Source organism: Malaya genurostris, chromosome 3 (genome assembly GCF_030247185.1).
Source record: "Malaya genurostris strain Urasoe2022 chromosome 3, Malgen_1.1, whole genome shotgun sequence".
NCBI classification, from domain to species: Eukaryota; Metazoa; Arthropoda; class Insecta; order Diptera; family Culicidae; genus Malaya; species Malaya genurostris.
Window position 1 is genome coordinate 272,142,282 of NC_080572.1, and position 24,017 is coordinate 272,166,298.

General features: G+C 37.4%; 1 protein-coding gene across 1 annotated transcript in view; it reads left to right on the top strand.

The window, feature by feature from the left end:
• Positions 1-655: 655 nt before the first annotated feature.
• LOC131439167 (bifunctional heparan sulfate N-deacetylase/N-sulfotransferase) overlaps positions 656-24,017 on the top strand; it is a 156,917-nt gene continuing 133,555 nt past the window's right edge. Inside the window, exons 1-2 of the mRNA XM_058609864.1 lie at positions 656-1,225; positions 11,646-12,649. Coding sequence (XP_058465847.1) covers positions 11,946-12,649 — 704 coding nt within the window. The 5' untranslated portion in view covers positions 656-1,225; positions 11,646-11,945. The remainder of the gene's footprint in view (positions 1,226-11,645; positions 12,650-24,017) is intronic.

The window sequence follows — 24,017 nt, forward strand, 5'->3', positions numbered from 1 at the left end:
ACTGACGTCTGTTTAATTGTACTATTGGTTTACATGTCGTGTAAGTTTCATTTTTTCTTTCTGTGTAGATATGAGAAATGTATCATCACTAGGTGGATTAAAAAGGCTCGATATTACATTCTTCACCAACTCCATCCTTCAACTTGATTGCACAGAAAAACTTTTGCTGTTTCACTGGCGAATAAAAAAAACTTCCGACAAACTATTTGCAAGAAACCGTAATTTGATTACTATTGTGCGGCTGTGTTTATGTTCACTACACAGGAAGTTAAAATGACTTGCAACGTCCATTTCGAGCAATTTTCTGTTGACGAAGGATTTTTTTTTTTGCTGCACTGATCTGCATCAACCGAGCTCTGACCGAACGCGACGCAATGTAATTCATGGATAAAAGACTGGATTTCGTTGGCGTCGACGACTGGGGAGTAGAAGAAATTGTAAAACTAATGCAAATTCAAACTTAAACTGCATTGCCACTAGCCTTGCGGGGGGCTGGCAAAATGATTCAGAGTAGTGCAAACTCATGAAAAAGTGATCAGCTTTTTTTTTGTTTTCCACTCTCTTCTCAGTGAACTATCACCCGAGGCATGAAAATGCAATGCCATAATTTTGAGTTATTGGAAACACTTTGCTCAATAAAAAGTATTTATACTTCTCTCTTTATTATCTATTTTTTTTTTGCAGTAACGTTCCAGCCTGAACAGTTCTAGGAGTGCCAGAGTGGCAGCACATTCGCAAAATTACTAAATCTCGCACCGCAGAATTTCAAGCAGCGCGCTCTCAGTTTCGATGCTATTTTGGCGTGCAATTAAGCATTCACATTATTTGGGTAACCGGATACCATCCGCTATCGTCATCAGTTTGGAGTGCTCACACCTGCTTCCACACATTCGGTTATTACCATTTCTGGTATGCTAAACTGTGCTCTACGCCACGATGTTCATTCGTAGTCAGCAGCTCCCGAACGGCGTGGGAAGCTCCATCGTTGGCAATGATTGGAGTGATTTCGAAGTGGTGGCCTGTGTGGTAGCGAGATCCGTAATTTTGGTTTGAACGATCGACCCATAATGTGATGGTGGTTGCGTCGAAAGTTAATTAGATGTTTTAATTAAGTGACAAATCACTGCATCGTATGACCAGCACCAAGTAATCTGACGTTTGGTGATTCCTGAAATTGATGGTTGGCGAAGAGCGGAATGTAATGTAACCAAGGGAGATTCAAAAGGTGAGTAAACTTTGTTCAAACTACAACCAACATGTACCAAGCGTCTCCATAATTTGCTTGCATTGATGGAGATACACGATAAACAACGTGACAATTCTCCAATAAACTCCTTCTACATTTCCCCATTCAAAATGAAGTCATTTCCGAACAACACCCAGTTGTTAGTTTCGGCAGCTTCCTTTTTTCCTTTTGTTCAAGCTGACGGCAAAAGACCACCACCACCACCACCACCACCACTATCACCACTGACAGAATGGAATGAATATAACTTTGTCCTATTCTGACATGGTGTCCAAGCGGTTAGGATAAGATAAAAAAAATTCTCTTCCCGAAGCGTCGAAAACAATGGGTTGCAGTCACAAATGGCCAAAACTGGTAGTAGCCGCCGTTGACACACACACACACACAGAACAAGTAAAAAAATAACGGAACCATCCAACAACCGGACAAATAAAAGCCGGTACAAACTTTTCAACTGACGGGACAGTCGAGAAGAAACTAAAAAGTGGATTCAAGAATCGAACAGCAAAAAGTGCTTTTATTTATTTTCCGGTGTGATTGTCCGTCAAACAAGTGTGCGCCACTGCCGGGCAGAGTGGCAGCAGGAAGAAATCAAAGACAACATTTAACAACCACCAGAACGATAAAAAGACGAAAAAAAAGAAAAAGAAAACTTTACCATGACATCGAGATGCAGAAGTTTTACGCTGTGCGAACAGAAAATGAAGTTTTGCTGCCGTTTGTTAGCTGCAGTGACAATGGTTATTGTTCGAGAGCAGCAGGAATCGGTGCTTCGAGAAATGTCCAACCCCGTTGAATACAGTTGTGATACGACGAACTTTCCCGGTTCTAAACAAACCAAGTAACGTTGTCCATTCTGCAGAGTTATATTTGAACTAAATAAAACTTTCGGTTGATGCGGTCAATGGTTAATTGAGTTATTCTGCTAGATGGCGCATTAGTTTATGCAGATTGGGTCCATGAAGGCTGCTGCTGGTTACAGCAGAGAAGTGACATTGGTAAACATTAGTGATTTTAACATAAAGCAAACAACACTGATTAGCTTTGTGCTTCCGAATAACAACACAACATTTTGTTTACAGGCGATTCGAAATTCAATAATGTTCGTTTAATTATTCCGTACACCGTAAACTTCGGTTAACAGTCATAAATTTGTGGTATAGAAAAATTAACAATTGGTTAGTGTTATCTGCAATTAGAAAATAACAGTTTCCAATTTTAACTATAGATCATTCAAAACTCTAAATTGCAGCTATTATTTCAATTCTCGTCCAAACGACATCACTTCTGAGCCCTGTTACTTTTTTATGGTGGAAGAAAGACAGTATTCCTAAAAACCTCTTTGTACATCATAATGAATTCTAGACATCACAACTTTTTTTCATACAATTTCTTTTCACTAAGAAAGAGGAAGAAATCGCGAAATCAACGAAAGTATATATTTCAATTATTCTTTAACTTTGGTCAATCAGTAAACAATATCTTCGATCAAGCGCGTATACAAAGAGGGCTTTAAGGGTTCAAATCTCTCCCGAAATTCGAAAAAATGATTATGTCATGAAAGCTCTTCTCTAGAAATATGACGAATTTCACGCCAACTCGAACCAATGTTGGCAGCACTCTCTCTCTCTCTCTCTCTCTCTCTCTCTCTCTCTCTCTCTCTCTCTCTCTCTCTCTCTGATTAATATAAATCTTTGAACCAGACTGTCTTTTGAAAAGAGCTGAACATTTTAACCAATCTTTTTCAAAGAGCTATTGTCGTAAATGATAAATCGTTCAAAAAAGTGTTATACTAATGATTTATTAATATTTAGTTGGTTTAACGTAAAGTCGCCAAATAACTAAGTTCAGTTTTTGCAATGACTGAGAGGAAACATATATTGGAGAAGCAAAATGAATGAAAATTTAACAGAAAATTATATCATTAGTATAACACCTTTTTGTTAGATTTATCATTTACGACAATAGCTCTGTGTGTGTGTGTGCGCATGTGTGCGCGCGCATGTGTGTGTGTGTGTGAGAGAGAGAAAGAGAGAGAGAGAGAGAGAGAGAGAGAGAGAGAGAGAGAGAGAGAGAGAGAGAGAGAAAGAGAGAAGAGAGAGAGAGAGAGAGAGAGAGAGAGAGAGAGAGAGAGAGAGAGAGAGAGAGAGAGAGAGAGGAGAGAGAGAGAGAGAGAGAGAGAGAGAGGAGATGAGAGAGAGAGAGAGAGAGAGAGAGAAGAGAGAGAGAGAGACGAGAGGGAGAGAGGATGAGAGGAGAAGAGAGAAGAGAGAAGAAGAGAGAGAGGAGAGATAATAGGAGTGATGGGAGAAGAGAGAGAGGAGACGAGAGAGAAGAGAGAGGAGAGAGAGTGAGATGAGAGAGCTCTTTGTTCGGTTGTTCGAATTCGTCGTATCGTTTAGAGCTTTCATAACATAATTATTTTTCTAATTTTCGGGAGAGGTTTGAACACATAACCATCTTTTTTGTTAAGTTTATCATTCATTTGGCTTCTCTTATATATGTTTCCACTCAGTCATTGCAAAAACTGTTATACTAATGTTTTTCGTTTTTCACAAAATCAGTCAATTTTTTAGTAAAAATACTGTAAAAAATCCTTATGACTCAATGAATAATGGCTTTGTTTTGTAAATCATAAGTCATAAGGATTTTCTCAGTATTTTTACTAAAAAATTTGACTTTGATTATTGATTTTGATAAAATTTTGGTCAACGATAGATAATCAAGTTCCCTACCAACCGATCATACATTGCAAAGATGGCCAAATTCAAGGAAAAAACGTTTTTAACCAAAGACTATTTCTTGTCCAAATTGAGTTTTTGGTCCAGTTTTGATAACTAAACTGAAAGGTATAATCATCCAAGATTTCAACTAATTTCAACTTTTAAGAAAATTTTACCCGATATTTGCAAAAAGTGTCAGTGTTGAATAAGAAAAAGTTTTTGTTAGAAAAACTTTTTTTTCTCTTCAAAACGCCCATCTCACAATATTTGGTAGGTTGGCAAGGAACATATTTATCTTTGTTGGGACAAAATTTCGTTCAAGTGAAGAATGGTGTTTTTTTTTTGTAAATTGACTTAAAATTTTTAAGATCCATTTTTTTCAGTGTAATCGGTTCATTTGAAAATTTGAGCTATTTTGGGAATATCACCAGCACATTTAGTCATTTTTCTTTCCTAATTAATTGCAAAAAAATGGTAAAAATTTCTAGTCCTTTTCAAATTTAACTAAAGTGAGCAAAGTGTTTTTTTGTGAAAAAATCTGTATGCTGGCAACTCCGAATCCGATTTTGCGCGAAATTCGTACATTAGAACCCTACACAGAAAAAAATCGGTTTTCAAAAATTAAATTAAAGTCAAAGACACCACTTTCAAATTCAAGGAAAATTTGTCTCGAGGTAGGTTATTATGTTCCCTTCCAACCAAGGATGGCTTTTATCGTATCAAAGAATGCTCACTCTTCACTCATCACACGATTGAATCAGTGCCATCAAAGAGAGACTAATATCATCGCAACAACGAACACCCGGCATGGCTCATTTAACATAGAATAGACACCAGTGCGAGAGAGAATTTTTTTCGATGACATTTCTAAGAATCAAAGGTTAGCACGCTGCTGTGGGGATCCTATCTGAAGCAACAAACGGTCGCTTATTCTCGTTTCGCGATTCGATTCTGTATGGGCAGTGGATAATTGCGATAGAATCATTTTACTATTGCCGCTTATTCTAACTATGTGCATATAACCTTTGTTGGGTCTATGAAAATGTATGTGAATGCTCCACACAAGGGTTTTGAAATATTGCAACCTAATATGAGAAACATCAAGTTGAACCATCGATTCGATTTTCTGCGATAATTGTCAACTTGCGATTCTCTCTTGGGAAATTCCACACAGCAACGATCATTATCAGACTGTATTTTTTTCAAGGGCCGTGAAATACTCAGAGTATAAAGTGGAGCGAAGAAATGTAGAAAAATTCTCTCGCGGTTCATGCATTGAATAACTCGAGTTCTTGTAGCATCTTCTAACGGATTGAAAATGTTGTATACAATATAGAGAGCAATATAGCAGCTTCTATCAAATTTTCGGCAATCACCAACACTGCTTCCAACCGATCATGTATCGAAAAGCAGGCAGTTACAGAAAACTAAAACTTTTTCTTGCCCATTGATGATACTTTTTGCAAATATCGGGCAACCAGTATTCTTTGAAATCTGTGATTCATTAAATTCTTGAATGATAATGACTTTCAGTTTAGTTTAGTTTTTGATTAAAATATAAAAAGTTTTTAAATGTAAATTCATTTTTCATAAAAAAAATATCAATTTTGTACAGGGTCCGGTACTCGAAGTGTAACCAATTAAAAAGGCCATAAATTCAGTTTGGAAAATTACTTTTACTTAATTCAAAGTACAAAATGTGTAAAAATAATACAAAATTCAGAATCAATTCACTTTTGCTCGATATGACCACCTTTTGCCTTGACTTGATGACTTGAGAGAGCGAAGGAGTTGCTTCGTTTGGCCGAATGTGACTTGCAGGTATTTTGGTCCACTCGCGGACAATAACTTTTTTCAGCGCCTCGAGACTGGTGTATCTTTTAGTTCGGACTTTGCTCTCCAAAATGGCCCAAAGAGAATAATCCATTGGATTCGCATCTGGTGAATTCGAGAGCCATTGTGTGGACGTGATGAAGTTCGGAACGTTGTTTTTCAGCCATTCTTGGTTCACTCGAGCTTTGTGAGACGGTGCCGAGTCCTGCTGAAACGTCCATAGTCTGCCACCGAGATGTTTGTCTGCCCACGGCTACAAAGCAACCTCCAGAATACTTTCCCGATAATATGTCGCATTTACCTTGACGCCAGGCTCGATGAAAACGATTGGAGAGCGCCCATCTGCGGTTACAGCGGCCCAAACCATTATCTGTTGCGGGTGCTGCCTCCTGGTGGCCAATCGATGACTCAAATTCTCGTATGAACGGTCGGTCAAGTAAACCCTATCGTTTTGAGAGTTTAAGAATTGCTCAATTGGAAAAATTTTCTCGTCAGAAAATACAATGCTCGGAAATTGACCGCTTTCGGCCAAACGAAGCAACTCCTTCGCTCTCTCAAGTCATCAAGTCAAGGCAAAAGGTGGTCATATCGAGCAAAAGTGAATTGATTCTGAATTTTGTATTATTTTTACACATTTTGTACTTTGAATTAAGTAAAAGTAATTTTCCAAACTGAATTTATGGCCTTTTTAATTGGTTACACTTCGAGTGCCGGACCCTGTAAATTGATTTTAAAATTTTAAAGTCAAATTTTTTTCAGTGTAGCACTCAATATGCAAACTTTTTAGCATTTTAATTGAAAAATTTGACTTATTTTGTGAATATCAATAGTATAATATTTTTTGTGGGCTTTTTCATTTTTCGTCAACTATTTGAATAAAAATGGTTAAAAAAGTTTAATCTTTTTTAAAAGACAGTCTAGATCAATTTCGGATAAAAACAAAGTATAGAATGTGACATTTTTGGACAATGTTTACATGTCCGTTTTGCCAACTATGAATATGAATTAGAGCGAAATTCATCATATTTAAGTCAATTATAAAATCAAAAATTTTCAACGAACGACTTTATATAAAAAGTTTTTATATAATTATGTTCATATTTCCAAGCGTAAGGAAACTAATCATTATGTTCTGAAACCCCTTCGAAAAAAATTTTTGTTACCATTATAACTATTATTAATAACATCACTTGCTGCTTTTATTAACGATATTGATCCACCACCACGGTATTGCTGATTAAATTTCGAATACATAACCATCATCGATCCACTTATCAACCACCCTATGTGCACTGAAAATTTTCAGAAAGATTCAGTTTGTGTTCATCGGCGAATTTATTCATCATGTATTCTGCAAAGGGTTGAGATATAACGGCTATGAAAATTCAGTTCCTAATAATCTTCTGTTCGAGAATCATATCAGATATACTCAATGTGCGAACTTTTTTCTTGGATATCATCGAGGAGAATGTTCGCTAGTAAACTTTTCACATCTGATGTTTTGCGATGTGAAATCGGTTCCTCCTATCTTCCAGTATGGAGAGAATCATATTTACAAAAAATCAGTATCAGTGTTCCTGGGAATATATTCTAAATCACAGAAATTCTGGAACTAGAAAATTTTACTTTTGACGAAAAAATTAACACTTTCGTATTCGCCGACTTCTGAGGCTCAACAGAGTGGACGGCCAGTAAAATGAACACAAGCCGTTTCTAGCTAATACTCGGGCCCACGTATTATTACGAGTGGTCATTTTGCTCCGGTCTCCCCTATCCATCACGAAGCAACACGAACTTTGTCTAAAGTTTCTGGGAGCGGGTTTTCGCCGTGGTGTTTTGTTTTTCATTTCGATTTGAGGTTTTTTGCACCTTGTAAACATGTAATTCAGCACAAAACCGATTGACAACGTAAACGTTTCACCGTCATCTCGAAATTACTTGTTTGGACGATTCTCGAAATGTTTCACCACTTTCCCGACCATTTTACTGTCCATTTCTTCTTTTGAATACTCAGGCGCTTTTCACAGGTGCCACAGGATTTGGATTAAAAGTACACGGACAATTTCTTGTATCAACTGGAACTACTGGAGATGGCAGAAACCAAGTACAGTATTCTGTAGTTGACAATAGGACGATTTCGAAATGAGCAAACCAACTGAACAAATGCTACCGACATCGCATACCCATTTTGTTCTAAAAACTATCTTCCAGTACGAAGAGATTCTCTCTATCGAAAACGAAGAGTGGAAGAACTTTTCCCCCGATATTCTGAATGGTGTACGTTTGTTACGCTTGCGTTCCTAGAAGGGTATACCTTCTTATGTGACCCTCAGTCAGGACACCAGGATACCAAGTAAATCGCTTGTTACCTACGAAAATCAGATGGCTACATGTCATCTATTGCCAAAATGCTGTTCACTACGGTAAGTCTTGTAACAGTAGGGCAAGTCACAGTAATAACGATGTTTTCATCAACAACAGCCACCACCACCGATGCAATGGAAGGGAGCTTGAATAGCGAACAACTGCTTCCCCTTCATTCGCTGGACCTGTTCCCATTCATCTAGTTGTGTAATGATGCTTTTCTCACTACTTGCAATATGAGCACTATGCAATATGATGCAAGATTCATATTAGAATTTTTTTTTCGATCATTTATTTTACCACAGTAAATTTGTAAAGCCTTAAACTAACAAGATTTGTATTTTGGAACAGTCTTTAGCACAGTTCCAAAGAGTTTTTAGGTTCTTCGTCACCTAGAGTTCTGTCCAGTATGAATCCGGAATCACTTAATGTGTTGCAGCGGCAGGGAAAGTGACCGCTGCAGGAATTGTTTTTCAACGGTTTTTTCACCTAGGCATCCACTTTCTGTGTATAAATTTCACGGTATTTCGTGCAGTGAGTCAAAAGTTTTTCCAGATGGAAGCAGAGAGGAGAGAAAAAAGTTTGCGCACCTACTGTTACAATCAAACGTGATCCGCAATAAAATTAGCTAAAACGTTGAAAATCGCTAAATCAAGCGTGGATCGAGTGCCTCAAGGTGAGCGTCGTAGTGGGACATATGACCGCAAGCTGAACCAGAAAGGGTTGAGAACCGTCTGAGCAAACCCTGAACTATCAGATAATGAAATCGCACAAAAATACACTGATGCTCGCAGTACCGTTCGAAAATTCGTTTGCCAGCAGGACATCGTTCTCATCGAGCCAGCAAGCAACTAAACAGAACGTTGAAGCAAATTTTCGTCACCAAAACTCGAGCTCGGAAATTGTACCAGCAGGTTTTGACGAAGTACCAAGAATGCCTGTTCATCGACGATGAAACCTACATCAAAAAGGATTTCGGACATCTTCCTGGCCAGAAATTCTATAGGGAGACGGAACGAGGAGATGTTGCAAAAAAACATAAAACTGATGATTTGGCAAGGGATATGCAGCTGTAGAGCAAAGACCAAAGTGTTCGTGACGAATAAGACGATGGATTCGATGCTGTACAAGGAAGAATGCCTAAAAAGTCGCGTGTTACCTTTCATTAAAATTCATAAATCCGAAAGTATGATTAGAATAAAATTTCATAGAATCCGTTGAGACCATAGGACCTTTCATTTGAGCCTAAGATTGTGAAAATCGATTGAACTTTTTATTGAAAAAATTGAAAGGTTCCGTTTTAGTTTTTTATCACTATCTCTGGTAATTCCGGAACCGGAAAGCGAGACCCGATGACTGGCTTTAGCTATAACCAGCAATGGACAAAACCTATCTTGTAACATTCTCCAACACAGATTCAAGGTTTTTAAACTTACTGCACCGTATCGTTAAAAACAATTTGAATTTTATACACTCTACGTCCTATAATTCCGGAAGTCGAATCTGAATAAAATTTAGTAGCAACCCCTGAAACTATGAGATCTTTGATTTGAGCTTAAGCTCGTGAAAATCAGTTTACCTATCCCTGAGAAATCAAGATGAGTTCCGAGTAACCGATATAACCGAAACCACTTAGTTTGGCCATTAACTAGTAAGGCCTACATAACGTATAAATTTTAATACAGTTTCGTAGAATTTTTGCGTTTTTTTGGTGAAAAAGTTCTGTTGAAAATTATGATATTTTTCAGCATACAATTCTAAAACTGGAAGTCTGATCTAAATAAATTTTCTTAGTAATCATATGAGTTTTTAACCACTATTTCCGGTACATCCGGAACTGGTAATCAATAAAGTCGAAATGAGTTTTTTGCTTGCCATCAACTCGAGCCAAATAGAAGATTGGCTGAAAAATGGTGGAGTTATTGAACATTTAAAAAGGTCCCTGTACATAAGAGAGGCAAAGAGACTTTCATTCTTGAAAAAACTTTTTTGGGTGTCAAACTTGGGATAAATATTATATGGTTAATTTTTCTTCAGATCCTATACTTCCTTTATCATACATTCGTTACAATCACGGCTATAAGTAGATTCTATCTACACCGATTTATCCGCTGCGTTCGACAGGATTAATCATCACATAACAATCTCAAAGTCAAATAGACTAAGATTTAACGGGTCATTTTTTAATTGGCTTCATTCATATTTTACTAGTCGCGAAGTGATAGTGAAAATAGAAGACTGTGCAACCTTACCATTCGCTGTTACCTTTGGAGTTCCTCAAGGAAGTCACCTTGAACCGTTTATAATTTTACTTATCTCAACAATCTAATTTTTCGATCAAAAGTATGAAACTATCGTTCGCCGATGACTTCAAATTAATTCATGTCATCAAATCCACAGCTTATGCACAATTCCTACAAGAGCAGTTGAATAATTTGACTAACTGGTGTAAGATCAACAGGATGGTTTTGAACGCCTCCAAATGCTTCTTCATCTCTATTAGTCGTAAACAGTCTACAGTCAGTTTCGACAATAATATTTCACACCTTGGTGTCCTTCTGGAGTTAAACTTCAAGGAGCACATTGAGTTTACCATCTCCAAAGCCTCTAAGCTAGTTGGATTCATTTCCTGCGTTACTAAAGAATTCAATTATGTACATTGCTTGAAATCGTTGTATTGTGCCTTAATTCGCTCTACGCTCGAATATGCCTCGATTGTCTGGTCACCGTACTACCAAAACGATATCCAACGGATTGAAGCAATCCAACGAACTTCCTCGGAGATACCCTTGGAGCCATCCAATTTACCGAGACAGATGCAAACTGATTGATCTCGATCTTTGTTATCTGTCCGTCGCGACTACTTTTGTGGTAGATTTTTACCAAGAGTAAGCTCCGAGCTCTTACAGCTTTTACAAATAGATAACCACCGCCGTAACTATTCTTTTCTTCGGAGCTCTTATGCTAGAACTAACTAAGGGTACAACCAGCCTTTTACCAGCATGTGCCGCATATTAAACCACTGTTCCAATTCCACTACTTTGGTTAAGTAAAAGGTATCATTTGTATGATTGTAATCTGTTGAAGGTTAGGACTGAAGAGGAGGTTTTATGCCTGCTGGAGAGCAAGTTTGACAGAAACTAACTCCACCGGGCTTTTACCTACTCCAAATAAACAAATAAACTTCATTTGAATGGAAGTTTGTTAAAATCGGTTCAACTATCTCTGAGCAATCGATGTGAGTTCTATTTCGAAATTTTTGACCGCTCTTCCGGAAACCGCAACATTTTAATTAAATTTGTTCGACAAATAATCAACAAAACTGACAAACTGTAAGAACGTACAGAACTCCTCTTCACATCATTACTCATCGTTCTGTAATTCCGGAACCGAAAGTCGAATCCGGACTATGAACTAACAATTGTGTATCTGTTTTTAAATATTTTTTCACCATTTCTATCTTATTCTTTCCTCCACAGGGTACCAAACTACGACAAAACCATCAGACGCATCGCCAGCAGCAGTGCCAGCCGACGCAAGAATGTAAACCAAAAATTACATCACGTACATCGGATTAATCATCACACCGACCGAGACACTGCCTGTCTGACCATTCTGGTTCCGAAAAGTTCGGAAGCTCGAAGCGCTTCGGAGGGGGGCAGAAAATAAAAGCTAGCTCGAACTTGTTATCAGTGACGGCCTCGGGAAAGGCCGCATAGAAAGAAAAAAAAACGAACCGAACCAAAATATCCTGGAGGTGTGAGCAGTAATCTCGCACCATGAAAGGATCCGACTCCAGTACAAAACTATGGAGCGCCTCATCTTCGCCGTCAACCAGCAGTCACGATCTGATGATGACCAGCGACCACCAGCAGCTCCACCAACATCCGTTTCCTCCTCACTCAACCCATCATCATCATCATCATCAGCAGCAGCAGCAGCAACAGTCTTTGGCGATGAGTTCGCTAAACAGCAGCCACAATTCGGAGATGGGTTCAACCCTGCTACTGCTCGGCACAACCAGCGACGGTCCTGGTCCGGGTGGGGGAACCACGGGTGGACTGAAACTGACGAGCAGCTCAACTTCAGCTGACAAAACCAGCCACAACGGATATACAGTGATGCGCTCGACATCGTCCTGCACGATCCATGGCTTTAACGGTGCGGGAGGAGGTGTAAATATCAGCAGCAACAGCAGCCACTTTACAAACGGCTGTGGCGGCAACGGTAGCAGCAGCAGCAGCAACAGTAGCAGCAGTAGTAGTAGTAGTAATAGTAATAGTAGGGGTAATTATTTCTTCGGTGGCAACAGCGGAGGAGTGTACGGTGTGGGCGGATCCGGGAATGCAAACATTCTCGCACGGTGCTGCATCTACCTGACCAAAGGACTGAACCTGCGGATATGTGCCGTGGCGCTGGTGATAGTTACGATAGTTTCCATGCTGTATTATAACTACTATATGGATAGTTCGCCGATAGCTAGGTGAGTGCACAACTAAATGTCTTCCGTTGTACATGACAGTGCTTTCCCCCCATTTTCATTCCGTCCGTTATTTCATCTGCTCGGATTTGCTTGATAAATTGTTATTAGGATTGGTTCCTATCTGCACTGTTTTGCTATCAGTAGAATATCATCACTGTCGCTCAGAGTGTATTTTCCCGTCACTCACGATGACACCAGTATCAAAATATGTGTATTTCGATCGGATCTTATAATCTTCATCTTCATATTGCTGAACTTTCGACGGCATCCAACTATCATGAGATGAAAATCTGAGGTAGTTTTCATAGTTAATATTAGTAAGTTCAAGTTTCGTTCACAAACTATACCACACATTGAGATGAGAAAGTTTGAACAAGCAACAATTTGGAAAATTTGCGTAGGGTTCTCATTCGAGCCCTGTAGGTTCTGTACATTTATGCCATTTTTCATTGAAAAACACAATGCGATATTCTGACGGTGTTTCATTACTATTTCTGCTCAAAAGTGCAAAACCAGAGCAATCCACGCCACTAGTGTTTTTCAATGAAAAACGCCATTAGAATCGATTGCGAACTCTGTTGGAACAAAATAGTCAAATCCCACCAGAGGAATATACCACGACTTTGCCTTAAATTCTTGTGTCCACCTTCCAGTCGTTATCAAGGTATAATGAAATGCTACCCTCGTTGAACTACGTACAATTTGAATCAATATCAATACTGTGGCTAGTAATGTAAAAGATATCTCTTTAAATATGCTCGTCACTACATATTTTTCATCGGAAAAGGCGGAGCTTGCGGTAGTAAATATTCAACAAACAGAAATCCTTGGTTAAATAATTCACCTTAAGTTTGCTTATTTCAGTAGCTGGAGGACCAAAAATAGAAGTAAATTTAAACAATTAGCCTCAATCGACGCTTGAATAACTTGAGTGCATTTTCCTCTGATGAGAAGAATTAAACTGTTTTCTCTCACTTGGCGTAGATTGCGATTGTTTGTAGCGGATCAGGGTCATTTCGCCTAAAGCCATTTCGCCGAAAGCCATTTTACCGAAAGCCGTTTCACCGAAAGCCATTTTGCCGAAAGGATCATTTCGCCGAATGAACCACTTCGCCGAATGCAGTAGATGTTATTCGTTTAAGTTTTCTACTGCCGTTTCAAGCATAACTTGTTTTTTCAATAGAAATTACTCTATTATCTGAAAATTGTTTTGACAGTGTAAAGTGACGTCTCTACTCAGTGTTGTTTGGAAAATCGTCATGAGTAGGTTAATAAATGTTCGTCTGAGACCACCATAAAGAATGTAATTACCAAATTTTGGTCCACATTCACTCTTTGAGAAGAGTGCGATAAATGTACTGTTTGGTGCAGTCTATGGGCTGGTTGATTCATCGGCTTTATTTCTTTAAAAATGAGGAAGAACGACGCGTTACAATGAATGAAAATCGATACAGAACCACGAACAATGAATTTTTGGTGCAAATCTTCAAGATATGAATGTGGAAAAAACAGGATGGTTTTAACAGGATGGTGCCACTTGTCATAAAGCGGCCGAAAAAATCGGCTTTTTGAAAGAACATTTCAATGACAACATTATTTCAAGACATTGACTCCGATGATTTGGCCCCCGCGTTTTAGCGATTATACGTCACTCGATTATTTTTTGTGGGAACAGCTGAAGTCATTGGTTTATGTGGATAAGCCAGTCTTGATTTGCGCTTTGGAAACCAATATTCAACGTGTAATTGCCGGACTACGCCCTCCATTGCTTGAAAAAGTTGTCGAAAATTGTACCTCCCGAACGACCTTTGTGAAAAATAGTCGCGGCGACCATAAAAATATTTTGGCTTTTTTTTATTTAAATTTTAAATCAGCAAGCTTTTAAAACACACCCTTTACTAGTCTTGAGGCTCAACATCTAAATGCTTAAAGGCTAAGGATCTGAGATACTATAAGTAGAAACTATAACTCTACTAGAGAACATTGACGGCAAATGGAAAAAGAACAGCAGAAGTTAGCATTTTCAACCTATTTTTCAATTTTATTTCCTGAATGGATTGAAAAACGCAAGCTAGGAAAAAGGTGTGTGATATTTACGGTGATGACTAAAGCATTTTTTCTATGAATTTCGTTTCGACGATCTTAAAGTTGAAGAATTAAAGAGCAAATCAACTCCATGATTGAATAAAACCTCCATAACACAACGTGAAAAGCTAGATTTTTGAGATTCGCTTGAAAATTCACCTCACAATTGCGATTAATTTTTGTCAATTGAACTTAAAAAGCTAAAAACTTGTCGAATCGAGTTATAACTGGTGATGAAGGCCCATTTTTCAGTTATAGTAACTTGAAACGAAAACGAACGTCTGACAAAAAAAAATAAGTCGCCGCAAATCGCATTACAGACCTATGTTAACCGAAGGAGTGCATTGTTCAAAAAAGGCCTTCCGAAAATCCATTTCAAACTTCTACCACAAAACCAGATCATACTCGAAGATGTACTGTCATCAGTGAACCAAATTGGAAAGGCATTAAAAACCAGGAACCCCTGACTGGTGAGAAGCAAAAGTGTTGATTTCCATCATGACAACACTCGGTCAATCGTAGGACCGCCGGCTAAGCAGAAAGACATTTTGCACCCGTATAAGTAATTGCAAGAATGTGTGCGTAAAAACAAATTCCTGCACCTTTTATGCTGATTATAATCAATTCAAGAAATGAAGATTTATGTTACGTACCAGAAGATTTAGTAATCCCGCAAAATAGGAACCTTTAATTTAACACGCCAAAGGCAATGGACATGGAAGGTTGTCGTATAACAATTTATTTTTCTGTAAAACAGATTTTTTCACAGAAAATATTTAGTTTTGTTTATGTTGTGTATTTACATTCATAAAATACAGGCGCGTATGCAGGGGGCTTTAGGGGTTCAAACTACTCCCGAAACTCAAGAAATTATTAGGAGAAACAGGGGCCAGACCGGACACGTGGTTAAACCGGACAACTTAAATATCTGCTATTAATTTTGATTCATGGATTGACTTTGTGAACGCGCTAGAAGATGACCCAGTTTAATGGATTTTTTTTTTCAATTAATAAAATGTGTCCGATGTAAGCAATTTTCCATCAAAACTGATATATGATTATTTAGGGGTGCACCTATTTTGTGCATAGGGCACATAACCGATTTATATACTTTATGTTTCGTCTTCGACTCGTCAGTACATAACAGTTTATGTTGAATTGTTATGTAACCCAGCAGTTCAACATAAACCGTTTATCCAAAAAGTCAGGCTTAACATTCATTTGAGAATAAATAATTGCTAAAAAAGATTGTTTCAAACGCAATCGTTCAAGCCACTTTGATAAACAAGGCAAAATTCCATAAAAGGAATGCAATGCCAATACATTGCTTTGCTTTGCAATGCATTTGTTGGACCAACAGTTTCCAAATGAAAAATTGACAATAATTTATAACTTCTGCAATCTTATCATAAAAAATGCACAGCAAAAATATGAAATATTCAAGTGACGTAAATCCATGTTTGATTCAATTTATTATAAGGTAGTTCGTTAAATGGCTAAATATTACAAAACTGACGTAAATCTGGGTCTAACATACCTAGTCTTTCACGCAGTTGTAAAATTACAATAAATCAAAATGCTAAGTATTGCATCAATTCAACTGTAGAAATATGTCATTTCTGATGCTCGAATATTCGACCTTAGGAGACGTAAATCCACACGATTTGTTCCACTTGTGTAGGTTTAGAAAATTTGTTCATTACACACTTAGAAAAGAATTCATGTAAATCTACGTCATATTTAAGTATAAAAAATAACACATTTTTTTATAGATAATTTAATACAATGTTCATGTCTTTTGGATTATTTGTACATGTTGAAACATGCAATTTTACGTTTCTGCGTACAATATGTTAGTTTCATATTTACACCCAACCTTTCGTTTACGAACATATTTTTTACGGTACCTCTTTTTACGTAACTAGTTTTACGAACCAAATCCCAAATAACGTATACTTTTTTACGAACCTACTTCGTAGAAAGAGGTTTTTGCATACAATGAAAATGATTTCCGGCTCATGGTCGTCAAATGGTGAGATAACTAAGTCCTCACAAGTTCCTATCTCATGCCTCCCCGAGCGTCTATGATGACATTTGGTCAATAGAACGGCGTCGACTGGGTGCTATCGCCTTCTGCGTTAGTAGCAGAATGAGAGGGTGCGAAATGGCTTGTAGGTTGAAGCCCATCCTAAAGTGCAATGTTTATCATAGTATATTATAACATATAATTCTGTCGTTTATTACATCATGTATTATTAGTATTATTTTTATTATTAGAAGAGCGTAACTTACACTGCGACATTAACTGTTATATTTTATCATAGCATATTGTTTCATATATTATCGTCTTACACTATTTTATGTTATTATGGTATTATACTGCATTGCATTATAGCATATTATATTGTATTATATTATATTATATTTTATTATATTATAGGGTTTATTATGAGTAGTACTACGTACCTCTGCGCAAAATATAAATTTGTTTTCCTTATAAGTTATCATTTTTAAAGTAAATTTTAACTAAATATCAAGGTCGTCACAAGGTGAGCTTGGTCCTCACTGGTTCCTGTTTCATGCCTACACGTGTGTCTGTGGTGACAATTGGTCGAGGGAATGCGTTGATGGCAGAATGAGAGCATGAGAAATGACATATAGATTCAAGTAATATAATATCATAGCATATCGCAACATATCATTTTATTCATTATATTATTTATTATATATTTCATTGTACTATATTAGATTTGGTTTTTATTATTATTTTCATTATTATATTTATTGTTATTATTATTAATTTGTCATCAATAATAATAACATATATTATTTTTATAGATGTGGATATTATTATTGCGAAGATAGAAGAGCATAACTGACACTCTACACTAAATGTTATTTTATATATTGTTTTATGATATATTATATTTTATGACATTGTATTATATTATATTAAATTAAAATATATTATATTATATTATGTTATATTGTATTATTTTGTAATCTATTATATCTTTTCATGTTTTATATATTTCATTACACTATGTTTCATTGTATTTTTCAATATAAAACATTTTGCACGGGGGCGTAAAGGGGAGGGAGCATCAGGGCATCGGACGAATTGATGACTGGACGAGGGATTGTGGATAGCCAGCCCAAGTCACTTGAAGGAAACTTGTTTCCTTCTGAAGGTTTGAAATGAGTCTGACGCGCCCTTCTCAAACAAACCATCAGGCGGGTTCAAGCATGTATAGCGATATGCTTCATCCATGCACTGGATATTATGGTTGGAAGAGCATCTTTTATTCCCGCGGAATACGAGTAAGTAACTCTACTTACATATCCGCCCAACCCTTTTTGTTAGCTTTTCGGTAACAGCTATAGTAAGAAGGTGAATGAATGAGTCATATCGGGGCTACTGTAAGTCTACCCGCATCCACTGGCAAGCCCTTGAACTGATGGTGGCTTCACTTCACATCACATCACATCACACAATGAAAATGATTTCCGGCTCATTTACACACTTCGAAAATAACCTGTGATTTCACATCTTGTTAGATGCACATAATTGGAGCGTCGCAGTTCACGCAAATTTACGTGGAAGAACATTTAATATTGTGTTCAAAATTCCATGACATGAAATTCATAGAAATAAAAAAAAAAGAACACTGATAGCGACTGCCGCGACTTGAACCTCGGAATCATTGGATCACAAAGTACGTCCATTGATGGACTGAGTCACAAAAGCACACATCTGCTTGGCTGGATAAAAGGTGCATTTAAATTCATACAATCCCTGCTAGCTGAATGCACATTACATGATTAAATTACCTGTAAAATTTAATTTTTTTTTGCTGTGTATATTCCATGGATATTACTACAATATGGGTATTTTTGAAACGGGTTTAAAGAGTAGATTCGAAAAAATGATACTTGAGGTATTTTGGAAATACAAAATGTCGACTTCCGGTTTATTGATATTCTTTGAAAACCCTCAAAACATGAGTATTTTGGGAGCGAGTTAAATGAGTAGATTTCGGAAAACGATGTTGTCAGTGGTACTGAATTCTGAATTCCAAGATGGCGACTTCCGGTTTATCAAGTAAATGAAAGTTTGGGTGTATTTGCTGTGCAATTTCATTTTACCATAAGCTGACTACTAAAATAGACAAATTTTAAGATGTAAGTGCTGCATTTCTATTTCTATATTAACTAATCTTCATAAGGGGCTGTCCATAAAAGACGTCACGCTTTTTTTTGGCAACTCCCCACCCTCCCTTTGTCACAAATTGTCACAGCAGCAAAGACCCCCCATCTCCCCTATGTCACATGTCACGAATTCAAAATATATAAAATTCATCTCAATACATACTCAATATGTATGACGAACCATACAAATATGAGAGGAAATTCGATTTATTACATGCTGCCATTAGATTAAAAAATATCACTGAAACTACAAAGCCATCGAAATTATTTTATTAATAATAATTATAAAATTAAACAAAATTTATTTGATTGGAATTGATGAAACATTTAAATCATCTGTTTTAATCCTCCTAGGGGTACACAGATATATTATTTCTTTAGCTAAGGAATAATATTTCCTTAGTGTAGCATACAGGGCTGAGAAAATAAAGATCAAAACCTCATCAAATCGAGATCACTGCCGAAGTAAATCGCTTGTGATTTTTCCCAATAAAGATCACTTCTGATCTGATCTTATGAAGATCAGTTGTCCAGTGATCTTTAAATCACATCGATCAAAATCGGTACTGATCTTCCGTCACACAAAATCGGTAGTGATTTTGAGCTAAAATGATTCTTGATTCATGTAAGTTCAATCATTGGATGATTCGATCATCTTTAATCTTGGTGGAGGAAAACCATATATGATCAAGATAAGACATGACATGATCTTTATGATTGAACATGTTTTTCTTATCATTATAATTATTTATAATCACAGCATATATTCTAATGTTATTTGCTGGTTTTTATTAATATTACTCCGCCTGAATGAATTTTAAATACACCAAGAAGCATGAAATTTCGATGCGACCGACCAAACAAACTTTTTGAAATTCTTTCATTCTTTATGTGGTTCATAATCCACATCTGCTTACTACCTATCATTAGATTTCCGAAAGTTGAAAAATCCCTAATTCCAAGCGATTTGTGCACCCAAACTCATATACATTGACTAAAATTGTCAGTGCATAACTTAAGTTGAACCGTTTGAAGGCATCTTGTTTTTACTCATATTAGGCAAATTTATTAATTTTGCTAATTTACTCGCCCCTCCGTGCACTTTTGCTGATCACAACAGAAATGATTTCTTGCATCATTCATTCCGGAAATTACCAGAAGAAGCTTTTGCATCAACAAATACACTTTTTTCTATAGAATGCAAACGTTTATTGTGGAGATTTTTTCAGGAAATAGGGCAAAGCAGTAATAAGTATTTCAAAAATGCGCTCATTGAAAACATTGGACGTCACATTCCAACAACCCTACCCCCTTCCCCCTGTCACAAAAGGTCACGTTTTCTGAAACACCCCCCTCCCCTTTGCGGCGTGACGTCTTTTATGGACAGCCCCTAAGTGAAATCAATCTGATCCCCGTGAACAACTGAAAACTTGGATACATAGTGGCATCCGCTTCTGATGCAGAAAGAAAATCGTACTCAAAATCTTTAGCATAAACATAAGCAACAAGTTTTTACTTCCAAATTGGCCTCACCGCTTCCGACAATATTATTCATCACTTTCAGTTGACACCGCCATTCATTCATCGTATTGATCAGTTTCACCACCCTTTTGTTTACACACACGGCCGATTTACATTATTTATTACCCTGACTGTGATGATCGTGCAGCCAAAAGCACCAGTCAGCGTGGCGACGAAACTGGCAGGAACAGACCCATCAAAAGACTGCCCCTTTTTTGGAGCTAGCCTGGTCGAGGTTATCGGGGAAAATGGCACTCAATTACCGGACAGCCGACCCATCGTCCAACAACGGTCCGGGTATTCCGTTTCAACGGGGGCTGGTTCGGAGGATTTTTTTTTAAATTCATGTCGTCGGTCTCACATAACACTACTGACTGGCCTTGCTATCGGTTCGGTATGTTGTGGCGATCACCCATTAGAGACCATTCGGCTGATAAAATAATCAACACCACCCTATGCCGCGGCCATTCACACGGAAGTGTGCGCCTGGATGATGCTCTCGGAATAACTGGGGATTTAAACTATTGTCCAACCAGACCAGACAGTCGTTCGGAGTAATTACATACAATAGTTAGTAGTAGTAGTAGTAGTCGACCGGTTCGGTTGTCATCAGCGTCGGTTACTCCCCTTTCAGATAGCAACAGACGAGGGTCCATAACAAATGGCGAGTTGTTGTTATTTTATGACAACTGGTATTATTTATAGGCTCTGTGTCTCGGTCGACATTCCGGCTCGGGAATTGGTCTCGGTGGAGCAGAATACAAAAACTGTTTATTGACTGCTGGTTTTGTTATGTACGATTGCTGGGAAAACATTACACATTTGTGGAACCGCTTTGATTAATTGGAATTGGAAGGGAAATTTACAACTGGGAAAAATACATTGCCGGCTATTTTTTTAATTTTACGTTTCGGCTTCGACTCATCAGTACATAGCAGCTTATGTTGAACTACCACTCCCCTCAGCAGTTCAACAGAAATCATTGAGAAGGCGTAAAGTTAAGGCACAGTCTCTTTATTGGTGAAGTCCCGAACGTAAATAAGTTTCCGACAAACTACTGAGTAGCGTGGTTGTTCAACATAGACTGCTATGCACTAATAAGACGAAAACGAAACGTAATAATTGATTTAAAAAAAAAAACCAAGCGCTCAGTACAAACCGGTTACTTGTAACCAAACCTCTAGAACAGTGATTCTCAAAATGGTCCCCACTAGTGGGTATTAGCTAATTTTCAGTGGGTAGTAAATTTAAAATTATTAACAAGTGGGCAATGAGTCGTAAATAGTAAATTAAATAGCCTTCGATACTGAAAAAATCTTTCTGAGAAAGTCCCTGACTAGAATGTATTCATGACAAATTTATATAGACATGTGGACGATATATCATTGCGAAAGACAATTCCATTTCAATCTATCAATTGCTTCTTCTTGTGACATTTGTGAGAAAGAAAACGAAAGTAAGAAGATAAAATTTTAAGAGCTGTTACGACCAAGAATTGGTCAAATAAGAATGAGTGTAAATAGTTTGAATGTTTCATTAGAACTTCATATCGCGTCTATATCCCAAATTCAATTCATACAATATACAGAAAAGAAATTCAGGTCCAGGTTCAGATTCCATATGGTCAGAATAATTTTCAGAGTTTAAGTCCAAAATCTTGCTCGGAATCCTGAGGTCAGATCCAGAATTCAGAATCATGTTCGGAATTCAGGCACAGAATCCTGCTTCCCGGTTCAGAATTTAGGTTCAGATCTAAAATTTCTGTCAGGAATTTAGACCCAGAATCTAGGCCTGTGGTCAAGTACTCATGTCCAAAATATACGAAAACCTGTTTATTCCTGTCAGGAGTTCAGGTCTATAACCCAGGTCCAAAATGCAGGCCTAGAATTCGGATCCCGAAATCAGGTGAAAAGTCAGAACCAAAATCCAAGTCCAGGTTGAAAATTAAATTCCAGAATTCAGATGCAGAATTCTTGTTCCGGTAAAAACTCTCTGTCAATAATTTTGTTCTAAAATCTGAGTCCATTTTTAGAATTCAGGTTCAGACTAAGAATCCCGTTCCAGAATCTCCCGATTTTAGGTTCTGCACCCAAATCACAAATTCATGTTCAGAGGTTAGGTCAAGTTATTGAATTCAAGTCTAGGTTCTGAGTTCCAATTATAGGCCAGGATCGAATTCAGATCTTGGCTTAGAATCCATGTACGAAATCCAGGATTCAGAATCCAAATAAAGAATTCTTTATCTGGTTTAAAGTAAAGAATCAGGATTCAAGGTCGGAATGCAGGTCCAAAACATAGATCCAGAGAGCAGGTTCTTATATATGCCCCAAAATTTTACAAATACAAATAGATTCATATTTTAGTTTCGGAAAATCTGTCAGAAGTTCAGAAAATAGAATTCTGACGCAGAATACAGGTCCAGAAACTAGGTTAAGGTCTCTGTCAGGAGTTCAGATTCACAATCTAACTCCAGGTCTAGAATCCAGAGCTATGTTCCGAATATAAGTACTGAATTCTGCTTCAAGTTCAGATTCCATATTCGTATAAAGACTCTCTGTTAAGAATCCATGTTTAGATTCAGTATTCTGATCCAGAAACCTTGTTCAAAAATTCAGTATTCTAATCCAGTATTCTGAACCAAAATCCAGATCTAGATATTGCCTAGTTATTACTGGTTGAGAGGACGTGGAAGTTTTTCCAACAATCATAAAACCAAATACACCCAAACCTCCATTTACGTAATAATCTGGGGTTCGTGAATCGAATTATGACGTAAAAAAAGTTTAGGTTATTTGGAATTTTCAACGTAAAAAAAGTGTTCCCTATCCATATAGATTATTGGATGTTTATAATATTTTGGATAATTTTAGAACAAGAAACATCAATATTTGCTGGAAAAGGTTGTTCTAAGTCGCTTCAATATCCAAGACTAATGGCTTACTTTCAGATACACAATTTGGTTTCCGCAAAGGTAAAGGGACGAACGATTGTCTTTCGTTGCTCTCAACCGAAATTCAAATGGCATTTGCTCGTAAAGAACAAATGGCGTCAGTTTTTCTAGACATCAAGGGGGCTTTTGACTCAGTTTCCATAAACATCCTATCTGAGAAGTTGCATCAGCATGGTCTTTCACCAATTTTGAATAACTTTTTGTGTAATCTATTGTCCGAGAAATACATGTATTTTGCGCATGGTGATTTGTCGACAATACGATTCAGTTACATGGGTCTTCCTCAGGGCTCATGCTTAAGCCCCCTTTTATACAACTTTTACGTAAACAACATTGATGAATGCATCAACACATCTTGCACGCTAAGACAACTTGCCGACGACAGCGTTGTGTCTATTATAGGACCCAAAGCTGCCGATCTCCAAGGACCACTACAAGATACCCTCGACAACTTGTCGACATGGGCTCTTCAAATTAGTATCGAGTTCTCTACGGAGAAAACTGAGCTGGTTGTATTTTCGAGGAAGCGAGAACCAGCACAATTACAGCTTCAACTAAGGGGTGAAACCATAGCTCAGGTCTTCACATTTAAATATCTCGGGG